Genomic DNA, 12,122 nt, shown 5'->3' with positions numbered 1-12,122 from the left:
TGCATCACTCCGTTTGCATTGCAGCAAACATGAACATTACATATATTTCAATATAATGTAAAAGCAGTCAAAACAACTAACATCAGAAACAGCTGATGTTATTTGTTATATGTCACGGTGTCATTTCCGCTTCTTTCTCCTGTAACAACAGCCCGGCGCCGTGAGCAGTCGCCTTTTTTGCACTCGCTATCCCTGCACTTTCTACCATCTGCAAACGCCACGGTGTTCGTGTCGTCATGAAAGACATGAATATCGAGGGTAAAAAGAAAGGAGACTGCTACCAGCTTTTTATCTGCCGATCGCCGTGCTACGGTTGCAAGAAAAAGAAGCAGAAATGACCTTCAATAAAGCAACCAAAGAGAATAATGCAGCAGTCGGAGCCACGTGGTTAGTGAGATGATTGCTAAAGCAGGGAAGCCATTCACAGAAGGTGGATTTGTCTAAAAGTGCATGTTGCAGGCTGCAAATATAGTCTGTCCGGGAAAGAAAGGTCAGTTTAGCAACATCAGCCTTTCTGCCAACACCGCAGCAGATCGCATTTCTGACCTGTCAAGTGACATTTATGACCAACTGTGTGAGAAAGCCAAATGTTTCAGTGTATACTCAGTCGCTCTTGATGAGACCACAGACATCACCGACACTGCCCAGCTCCCAATGTATGTCCGTGGTGTTGATGACAGTTTTGAAGTGATGGAGGAGCTGCTCACAGTAATTCCAATGCATGGCCAGACCACCGCTCAGCAGATATTTACAAGCTGTGTGATGCCATTGAGAATGTTGGTTTGCCATGGAAGAGGTTTGTTGGAATAACAACAGATGGAGCGCCATCAATGACAGGGAGGAAAAATGGACTGGTGGCACAAAACAAACTGGAAGAGGAAGGCGTGGAGGAGGCCATTGCTCTGCACTGCATCATCCATCAGCAGGTCCTTTGCAGCAAATGCCTGAAGTTTGACAATGTGATGTCTATTGTTGTGAAATGCATCAACCAAATCAGATCCAGGGGCTTAAAGCACCGAAGGTTCTGAGCTTTTTTAGAGGAAATGGAGTCAGAATATGGGGATGTGCTCAACTTCACTGAGGTACGTTGGCTCAGCAGGGGAAATGTATTAAAGAGACTTTTTGAGTTGAGAGCAGAAGTGAAGCCTTCATGGAGAAGGATGGAGTTAGTGTTCCTGTGCTAACTGATCCCAAATGGCTCATGGACTCAGCTTTTCTTGTTGATATGACACATGAGCTTAATGTACTGAACAAGACGTTACAAGGCCAGGGGCAACTTGTCAGTGCTGCCTATGACAACGTGAGAGCATTCTCCACAAAACTGGCGCTCTGGAAAGCTCAGCTCTCTCAGACAAACCTTTGCCATTTCCCAGCATGCAAGGCACTCGTGGATGCAGGCACACCATTCAGTGCTGACAAGTATGTTGATGTCATTTTGAGGCTACAGGAGGAATTTGATCACAGATTTGCTGACTTCAAGACACACAGAGCCACCTTTCACATTTTTGCGGACCCCGTCTCCTTTGATGTGCAAGATGCCCCTTCTGTGCTTCAAATGGAGCTCATTGAGCTGCAGTGCAACTCTGAACTCAAAGCAAAGTTCAGGGAGGTGAGTGGAAAAGCAGACAAGCTTGGACAATTTTTGAGAGGATTGAGCCCTAGTTTCCCTCGGCTTTCCCGAATGTTTAACCGGACCATGTGCCTTTTTGGTAGCACATACTTGTGCCAAAAGCTCTTCTCCACTTTGAACTTCAATAAGTCCAAGTACAGGTCCAGACTTACGGATGATCATCTTCAAGACATACTGAGGGTCGCAACTGCTTCCTCCCTCAGGCCAAATCTGGCTCGGCTATGCGAGAGGAAACGCTGCCAGGTCTCTAGCAGCAAGGAGTAGGCAAGAGAAGCCATGTTCAGAAGAACAGTTCATTTTCTACAGTGTTCCATTCATGTTCAGAAGAAGGTTACAGAACCGTTAATACAGACATTTTTATCTAAATACAGCAGATATAGAAGACTGAAAGAAACACATAAGTTCACTGACTAAAAATATCTTATTCTTATTTTATTTATGTATTACAGATTGATTTATTTTCTTATTAATTCTTAATTTGTTTATTTATTTGTCATATTTTGTGTTAAAAAATAAAAATAAAGAGATTTGAGAAGAATGGAAGTTTTTTAACCATGCCTTTCTTGTGGAAAACCTAATGCGGCCCAGCCTCACCCAGACTCTGCCTGCAGCGGCCCCCAGCTAAATTGAGCTGTACGGAGCCCCGCAGGGGACATGGGAGAAAAAAAAATTAGGGAGAAAAAATTATTTGGGAGAAAAAAAAAAACTAGGGAGAAAAAAAAAATTAAGAGTGACTTTTGCGAGATCTCGCAAAACAAACTCGGGATCTCGCAAAAGTATTGCGAGATCCCGCAAAACTTTCTCGCGAAAGTTGAATTCCAACAATGGCGGCAGCTACTTAGTTGTAATATTACTCTTTCTGGGTCACAAAATACACTTTTAAGATATTTTGAGGCGTGAATGTAGTTGTGTAAACGTCAGATACCTGCTCGGTTTACAAGACATCACATATTTGCAAAAGTGCTCCGACGTTTTTGGAGATCTGACACCCACTAGCTCGAAGCTAACGGGAGGTCGAGACCTACTACAGCCGGGAAGAACACTGCTTTCCCGGCACATCGTGCCTCGACCTCCCGGTCAGCTTCGAGCTGGCGGCAACTAGCTCGAAGCTAACGGGAGGTCGAGACCTACTACAGCCGGGAGGAACACCGCTTTCCCGGCACATCGTGCCTCGACCTCCCGGTCGGCTTCGAGCTGGTGGGCACTAGCTCGAAGCTAACAGGAGGTCGAGACCTACTACAGCCGGGAGGAACACCGCTTTCCCAGCACATCGTGCCTCAACCTCCCGGTCGGCTTCGAGCTGGCGGCCTCCGAAGAATGCGGCTAAAACTTTTGCGATATCTCGCAATACTTTTGCGAGATCCCGAGTTTGTTTTGCGAGATCTCGCAAAAGTCCGTCTTAATTTTTTTTTTTCCTCCCTAATTTTTTATTTTTTCTCCCTAATTTTTTTTTCTCCCATGTCCCGTGGGGCTCCGTAAGTTTGAGACCCCTGTCCTACACCATAAATCAGTAAGAGAGGGTACGACCTCTCTCATTGCCCCAAGTGCTGTCTGCATGCCAGAGCACTCTGGAAGGCACACAGAGTCTTTACAGACTACTCAGGATCAAACCTCTATCATTATGCAATCGATTATAAAACTCTAAGCATATATGAGTAAATATTTCTAAGCATAAATGACAATCAACAATATAAACCTTACAGCTGGTTTTAATAACAGAATTCATTTGTTTCTCAAATGAGAAAGAGCTATCGAGAAACACTCCTAAATCTTTAGTTCTTAACTCTTCCAGTGGGCCAAGGTCAACATTATCTGCTAATGCTAAATAGGCTGCTGTTATTAACTAATGCTAATTTGACGTGAATTAGCATTATGCACTAATGCTAACACTTACTTTTTTAACAATGTGAGTAGCTAATGCTAACACTATTTCCCTTAACTTTATAACAATGTGAACGGCTAATGCTAACACTCTTTTTCCTAGCATTACAACATCTGAGCTGCTAATGCTAAGTAGGCTGCCATTAGCACCTACGTCTAATTTAAGGCAAATACGCATTAGAACCTAATGCTCATATCGTTTTCCTTTGCTTTATAACAATGTGAGCAGCTACTGCTAAATAGCATTAGCTAATAACAGCAGTCTAATTTAATGCAAGTTAGCCTCATTTGCATTACAACGATGTGAGGAGTTAATGCTCAGTATGCTGCCATTAGCGGCTAATTCTAATTAGGGGTGAATAATTATTACCAGCTAATGCTAATATCGTATTCTCTTCCCTTTTAACAATGTGAGCAGCTAGTGCTAGGTAGGCTGATGCTAGCAGCTAATGCTAAAGCTAATTTATTGTGAATTAGCATCACATTAGTGAGGAGTTAATGCTAAGTAGACTGCCATTAGCAGGTAATGCTAATTTTAGGTGAATAGGAATTGGCAGCTAATGCTAATACCATATTTTCTTGCTTTAACCCTTTAAAACTGGTCAGAGTGGGCACACTCCGTTTTGCGCAACTATTTTTAAATCCCGGTAGCACTGTAACCACGTGAGCTAGCGCAATAATTTTTTTGCATATGAAACCTGAGGAGTTGTACTTACATCTTATGCCATCAGCTTGTCCTAGGTTACAGTTTCCTTCCACATATGCTTAGGACTCATATTGCACTGCTGGAAATAGTTTATTTTGATGCATATGCTGTTATTTTGCAAATTTGCAGTATAATATTTATTTTTTCGTTTTTCCTGCAGTATATAAAAATTGGTGTATTTCAAAAATAAAACTATGAAGGCACTCAAAATAAATTTCCTGTGGTGGGAAACTATTTTGTGCAACTTTTTTGTATTTACAGTTTTGAGGGATAAGCCTCTTAAATTTCTCTATCTAGAAATATATGTTAAAAAAACGATTTTCAATTTTTTTGTAGTTTATTGCACTTTTTTGCAATTTATGTAATTACTATGCACTTAATACATACATATTATAAAAATTTAGGCTGTAATGGTTGTATTGATGTATAGCAACTAGAAATGCTCCCAACAATGGCTCTACAGCATGTAAAAATATAATATAAGCTCTGGCGGACTTGGTTCTATGGTAGGTCTTAAAGGGTTAAATCAATATCAGTAGCTAATCCGATTGTTCAGTCTGACGTCAGGTGAAGTCATTTTTATGCATTTAAGAGCTGCTTTGAATTCAACCTTACAAACTGAACATTAGAACTATCCTCTTCTCCAGGATTTTCCTGATTTAACATTTCAATATGATTCATTTTTGTTCTCTACACCTGCCGTCATCACTTCAATTATTCCCACTGTGGATTTGATCATATTGTTTTCCCAGCATCTCTACATTTTCCCATCCATACGACCTGTAGCTCATTAACACTATTAATACTGGAAACTGCTGTTGAAGCCTGATGGTGACACTTTCGGGTGAAGAAGTGAATTGCAGTAACAGGACTGGCTGGCTTATGATACACTGGACATTTCCAGCGCTTTGTTTTCTCTGCTCACAGACAACACAGATACACGCATGTATATACAGCCCACGTCCAGCTCTGCATGCACTCCTTCTGCTCCATTTCTATAGAGAATAAACAACGTAACACAATCATTCTCCATTGTTTTCAACTCAACCAGCTGCATTTAATGGAGTTTGAATTTACTTTACAACAGCTGCTGTTGTTTCCTGTCTGCATCCATGTTCTTTATTGTACTCCCCACATTCTGAACTGGTGTAGTTCTTCCTAAAGTACTGCAGTATTCCTGCCAGTACATCCTTTTAGTTTTCCTAACTGTTTCCTCTGATGCTCGTTGCTATTCTTTCCTCAATGCAAATTCATGCTAAGCTCCTTCATATCCATCCCTGTTTCTAAACCTGTAATAATTGCTTTAATGTGTCTTTGGCCTAATTATGAGTCTGTCCATATGTTTTTAGTTGCCCACTTGCTTTGGTTTCTTAGCTCTGATTCTCTGAAATTGATCCTTGAAATCATTTACTGGCATCTCTCCCTCTCACTCCCACTATCCCCAGAACACCAGAGTATTCATCTCCTGGTTTATCATATGGCCTCTTTGCATTTTCTCCAATCATCCCTGTTTCTAGAGTCTCGCCCCATCTGCAGGCAGTCCAAGAGAAACTGCCTCTGCCATTTTCTTCTTCTTAATCTTTGATTTTTCTCTTCACTTTCTCCATTGGGTCTTCTTAGACGCACTTTCCAGAAAGCAGCAACATTTTTTGTGCCCCATTTTTCAAATTGTGCATCTTACTTCAGCTTAATGTGTTTCCTGTTTTGTTTGTACACAGGTCATGTAAAAGAAATCCTACCAGAGGCTCGACAAAGCTGAACTGAAAGACAGCACAGGCAATAAATCAGAGCAGCACAGAACTTAAGCACACATATATAAGGTGATTTAACAAATCATGTCTGTTGTAAATGAGTAAGCCATTTATCGACCTGACTCGGTTTTTAAAATCATCATCGGAAAAGACTGAATCCTGACCTGAGAATCCCAAGTGTACACTTTGGACTTTCCACTGCAGAAAACAGAAGCTTCAGTCCTAAATCCTGCAGGTTGTTGTTACCCAGATCCAGCTCTGTCAGACGGGAGGACTGGGAGCTCAGGACTGAGGACAGAGCTTCACAGCTTCTGTCTGACAGGTTACAGCCACTCAGTCTGAAGAAAGGATGACAAGAAGACATGAAACACTTGTGTTAAAGTATATTCATGGTGCCATGAGGAGCTACTACATTTACAATATTTCAACACTGTTTCAGGACATGCTGGAATCCTTATTGCCTCATGTTACAAAAGACAAATGTGGCAGTTTACTGTGACTTGCATGGATTCATTAAAAAAACAAAACATACGACATTTTCGCCTGAAAATATGTTAAAAGTTTATTTTGTGACCCAGAAAGAGTAATAAGAGCAATATTAAAACTAAGTAGCTGCAGCCATTGTTGGAAACTGGAATTGGCTGGGCTATGAATTCTGGGATATGGTTTTTCTATTTTGTTTTCCGGGTGGAAAATCAGGAGAAATACAGGAGAATGGTGGCTCCGGGAGATTTTCGGGAGGGGCACTGAAATTCAGGATTCTCCCGGAAAAATCGGGAGGGTTGGCATGTATGTTTCCAGGACATGCTGGAATCCTTATTGCCTCATGTTACAAAAGTCAAATGTGGCAGTTTACTGTGACTTGCATGGATTCATTAAATCAAATAAAAAAACATACACACAATGTTAATTTTTTCCAAATGAAATTGATTAAATGATGTTAATTGATGAAAAAAAAATCGATATCGCTTGATCTGACCTCAGCGTTTCCAGTTTGCAGTATTGACTCTTCATCCCAGCAGACAGAAGCTTCACTCCTGAATCCTGCAGGTTGTTGTTACCCAGGTCCAGCTCTGTCAGATGGGAGGACTGGGAGCTCAGGACTGAGGACAGAGCTTCACAGCTTCTGTCTGACAGGTTACAGCCACTCAGTCTGAAATCAAGGTGGAAGGGAGACAAGATCAACCAAACAAATCAGAGCTTTATTGCTTTTTTGTAGTTTTTAAGCAGAAATCAGTGAGGTGCTGGTAGATTCTGTTCTTTTGGTTTATTACCCAACAACACACACATACACTAATATTTGTGACTTTTGTAATAGTAGCATTTACAATGCAAAGCAACAGCGATCACAGATTGAAGGGGCCTGAATAAAACTACAATGCAGTGATTTTTAAGATGACCTGTTCTTCCAATTTCCAACAACAGATTTCTCCAACCTTACAGTTAAAAATAATTCTTTATCTCATACTGAATCTTGGTGCACCTCCCCCCAGTTTATTAAAATGAAGAGGTACTGAAGTTGCTGTAAGTGATGTGTGATGCCACTGATTTCCTTTCTGATCCAATACAAAGTAAAATTCAGGCTGGTATCTGCGATACTGATGAAAACTATTCCTTCAGAATCAATACAAGACATCATAAGAAAATATGATGTTTTGTATAACATAAAAAGCCTGAATTTTAAAATATTCAGTTAATAATCAAAAACAGATGTGACTGAAAATAATAAAACTGAGAAACATTTTATGGCCATTCGATCCTTTTACAACCATTGCAAGAGCTTGGTTGGCATAGCCGGCAATACGTTGGATAGTAATAAGTCCGGTGGGTGATGGGCTCCACCAGGGCTGCCCTTTGTCACCGATTCTGTTCATAATTTTATGTTTAAAGGCTGTTTCAAAAGTTCATTCAAGTTACAATATTGTGGTCAAAAGTTCTCCTTTTTTCTTTTATACTATACAACTACGCTGTCTCATGGTTTTAGGACATGGATCTGTCATGGAAGAAATCTATGACCACTTTTAATCAACATTTTAAAAATAAACATGATCACAGATTTACTTACAGAGCTTTGTTGGAGGCTTTGACCACTGGCAACAGCCTCAGAAGAGCCTCCTCTGAAGCAGAGTATTTCTTCAGGTCAAACACATCCAGATCTTTTTCTGATGACAGTAAAATGAAGGTCAGAGCTGACCACTGAGCAGGAGACAGTTCATCTGTGGAGAGACGTCCTGATCTCAGGGACTGTTGGATCTCCTCCACTAGAGAACGATCATCCAGTTCATTCAGACAGTGGATCAGATTGATGCTTTTCTCTGCAGACAGATTCTCACTGAGCTTCTCCTTGATGTACTGGACTGTTTCCTGATTAGTCTGTGAGCTACTTCCTGTCTGTGTCAGCAGACCTCGTAGGAGAGTCTGATTGGTCTGCAGTGAAAGACCCAGGAGGAAGCGGAGGAACAAGTCCAGGTGTCCATTTGGACTCTGTAAGGCCTTCTTCACAGCACTCCGGTAGAAGTGTTTCTCTGCAGATTCTCTTGTTTCAGACTTCTTGGAGGTTTTTTGTTGTTCTTCGAGCAGATTGAGTCCAGAGTTGATGAAGGTCAGATGGACATGAAGAGCAGCAAGAAACTCCTGAACACTCAGATGGATGAAGCAGAACACCTTGTCCTGGTACAGTCCTCTCTCCTCTTTAAAGATCTGTGTGAACACTCCTGAGTACACTGAGGCTGCTCTGATATCGATGCCACACTCTGTCAGGTCTGATTCATAGAAGATCAGGTTTCCTTTCTGCAGCTGATCAAAAGCCAGTTTTCCCAGAGACTCCATCATCTTCCTGCTCTCTGGACTCCAGTGTGGATCTGTCTCAGCTCCTCCATCATACTTGACCTTCTTCACTTTGGCCTGAACCACCAGGAAGTGGATGTACATCTCAGTCAGGGTCTTGGGCAGCTGTCCTCCCTCTCTGGTTTCCAGCACATCCTCCAGAACTGTAGCAGTGATCCAGCAGAAGACTGGGATGTGACACATGATGTGGAGGCTTCGTGATGTCTTGATGTGGGAGATGATGCTGCTGGCCTGCTCCTCATCTCTGAATCTCTTCCTGAAGTACTCCTCCTTCTGTGGGTCAGTGAACCCTCTGACCTCTGTAACCATGCCAACACAGTCAGGAGGGATCTGATTGGCTGCTGCAGGTCGTGTGGTTATCCAGAGGCGAGCAGAGGGAAGCAGTTTCCCCCTGATGAGGTTTATCAGCAGCACATCCACTGAGGTGGACTTTCTAGGGTCAGTTAGGATTGTAGTTTTGTGGAAGTCCAGAGGAAGTCGACACTCATCCAGACCATCAAAGATGAACACAACCTGGAAGTCTTCAAAGCTGCAGATTCCTGCTTCTTTGGTTTCAGTAAAGAAGTGATGAACAAGTCCCACCAAGCTGAACTTTTCCTCTTTCAGCACATTCAGCTCTCTGAAAGTGAATGGAAATATGAACTGGATGTCCTGGTTGGCTTTGTCTTCAGCCCAGTCCAGGCTGTATTTCTGTGTTAAGACTGTTTTCCCAATGCCAGCCACTCCCTTTGTCAGCACTGTTCTGATTGGTTCGTCTCTTCCAGGTGAGGCTTTAAAGATGTCTTCTTGTCTGATGGTTGTTTCTGGTCTGTCTGGTTTCCTGGATGCTGTTTCAATCTGTCTGACCTCATGTTCATCATTGACCTCTGCAGTCCCTCCCTCTGTGATGTAGAGCTCTGTGTAGATCTGATTCAGGAGGGTTGGGTTTCCTGCTTTAGCGATGCCCTCAAACACACACTGGAACTTCTTCTTCAGGGTGGATTTAAGGTTACGATGACAAACTGCAGCTTGAAGTTCTGAATGAGAAGAAAAATAAACACTCAATTCCAAAAAGAACTAATCTTTAAAACATGTTGCTCCATCTTCCATCTCTGGAAAATGTTCATTTATCCAGCAGCTTAAATCTTTACAGAAATCCTCTTACTGCTCTGCAGACGGTCAGCCAGCTCCTCCTGCTTCATTCTCCTCAGGAAGTCCACTGTGATCTTCACAAATGCCTCTCTGCTGCTGCTCCTCTGACTGTCTAAGCATTCTGGGTAATCTGGACTCAGAACCTTCTGGATCTTCTTCAGCTCGTTCTTCACAAAAGTGATGATGTTGTCCTCCAGCAGCTGGAACAGAATATTTATGAATGAGCCAATCAGACTGAAATCATGGAGCCAAACATCAGATCCATGTTGGACACACTGACGATCCACTGGTCTACAAAGAGCAGCATGGAGATGACTGTGAACAGAACAGATGTAACAGTAGTTGTTGTACATGTACAGACCATAAATATGGAGTCCAGCTGTGTTTGATGCTGCTGGGCAGACTGACCACTGGGAACCTCTGAGCTCTGCTGGTCCACTCTGTGGAGGAACCATGAAGGATTAGATCAACACAGGATGAAGATCCAGGAGTTTCTGCTCAAATAACTTCATCTGAATCAAGTCTGTCAAGTTTTAAACTCTCAGATTGTGAACATATCAGTAATTTTCAGTCTGTTTTCATGGACGTCCTTTCAGTGGTGATGTCAGGGATGATTTTGAAGAAGCTCATCAAACTGAACCATCAGCAGATCACTGCTCCAAAACCAGAACATGATCCGAGTCTCCCTCCACCACCAGAACACCAGCTTTACTAACGTGGTAGATCAGTGTAGTACAGATCAATAACTGATGAGTCATTTGATCAAAATCACTGAGTGCTTCACGTCTGACCCTCTGATGCTTCTGTAGACATTTTGCATATTTAATGAATGTCTGACAGTTTTACATTCATTCTATGAACACAGTGGAAATGTTGTGTTATAGTCTCCATGTTGTTTCCAGCATCATAAATTCTTAAGTTCAGAAAATTAGATTCTTTCTTCACAGCTGAAAAACAACAACATTTATTCTCTATTGAAATCTGCATCGTCCACTCCAAAGGTCACAATCTGAAGGTAACATCTGGTTTTGTTCCCTGTGGTTAACTCTGAGCATCAGTATGGTGGGATTTATCCACTACATCCACACCACTGTGGTTCAGTGTTGTCCTGATGGAGTAACAGCAGCCAGTATGATCCAGGCTTTAGCTGCTGGGTCTCTGTGTGACCTCTCAGACTGTTTAACAGATCAGACACAAAGAGAATCAGAGCAGCTCTGTTCTTTAAAGACAAACATGAACCCACTCAGGTCACACTTTCCCCACAGATATGAGCATCACTGTCCTCAAACAGCAAATGACCAAGTCGAACATTTGGATCTTTTCTCTTTCATTGTTTTCTTTTTAATGAATCTTTGTAACAATCTGAGGATGTTTCAGGTCATATTTATCCAGGAAACACAAACATGTAAAGGAGTCATCACAGCTCTCTGACCTCGTTGCTCCAGGTTCACCACTGAAGTTTGGAGGGTCATCTTTGGACCAGTCACTCCTCACAGACGGACAGCTGGACCCTGCAGACTGTGACCTCTGACCTCTGCAGACACAAACATGATTGAAGCAGCTGTGATCACACAGACTGCAGATAATGCAGCTGTTTCCTGTCAGTAACATCCTCTTAGATTAGAGTTCAGCTTTTTACAGGAAAACTGGACAAAACTGATTTTTGTTACAAACTCATTTTCATTTCCTCTCAGCTCACAAACACAGTCAGACAATCAACCAGAGTCAACACTGATTATAATGTCAGTGCAGAATTATTTCTGTTACTCAGTGAGTTCAGCTCTCTGACCTCGTTGCTCCAGGTTCACCACTGAACTCTGGATTTAGATCTTTGGACCGGTCACTCCTCACAGACGGACAGCTGGACCCTGCAGACTCTGCTCTGTCCTCCTCTTCCTCCATCATCATCTTCAGTCAGTCTGAGAGTTAAACCACAAACACTCAGTGAGTTCACATTAACAGAAGTAACTGAGTTACAGTCGCTGACCTCTGACCTGTCATGTGACCTAGAAACCAGGTCAATATGTCTGTAGGTTCAGTCATCCAGGTCATGTGATCTAAGGAGCTTGGAGAGAAAAGAGACGTCTTTAAGTTTCTGGAAGACGTTTCATCAGAGAAGCTTCTTCAGCTGTGATCTGGATGACGCTCACGACTGATCATGTGATGAGTCACATGA

General features: G+C 42.2%; 1 protein-coding gene across 2 annotated transcripts in view; it reads right to left on the bottom strand.

The window, feature by feature from the left end:
• LOC146634342 (protein NLRC3-like) overlaps positions 1–11,854 on the bottom strand; it is a 62,295-nt gene extending 50,441 nt beyond the window's left edge. The window contains exons 1-7 of one of the 2 annotated variants that reach the window (XM_085377007.1): positions 11,736–11,854; positions 11,379–11,480; positions 10,308–10,386; positions 9,960–10,146; positions 8,034–9,831; positions 6,948–7,121; positions 6,133–6,306 (exon numbers count right to left, since the gene is read on the bottom strand). In XM_085377007.1, the coding sequence (XP_085233133.1) occupies positions 6,133–6,306; positions 6,948–7,121; positions 8,034–9,831; positions 9,960–10,146; positions 10,308–10,386; positions 11,379–11,480; positions 11,736–11,854 (2,633 nt within the window). Of the gene's footprint in view, positions 1–6,132; positions 6,307–6,947; positions 7,122–8,033; positions 9,832–9,959; positions 10,147–10,307; positions 10,387–11,378; positions 11,481–11,735 lie in introns of those variants that run through there. The other variant, XM_085377016.1, reaches the window with a different exon arrangement.
• Between the last annotated feature and the right edge of the window lie 268 nt (positions 11,855–12,122).

Source organism: Diplotaxodon limnothrissa, linkage group LG3, assembly GCF_057381915.1.
Source record: "Diplotaxodon limnothrissa isolate DT_005_m linkage group LG3, D_limnothrissa_male_GT1.1, whole genome shotgun sequence".
In the NCBI taxonomy this organism is placed as follows: Eukaryota; Metazoa; Chordata; class Actinopteri; order Cichliformes; family Cichlidae; genus Diplotaxodon; species Diplotaxodon limnothrissa.
This window is presented reverse-complemented; position numbering and strand designations above follow the sequence as displayed.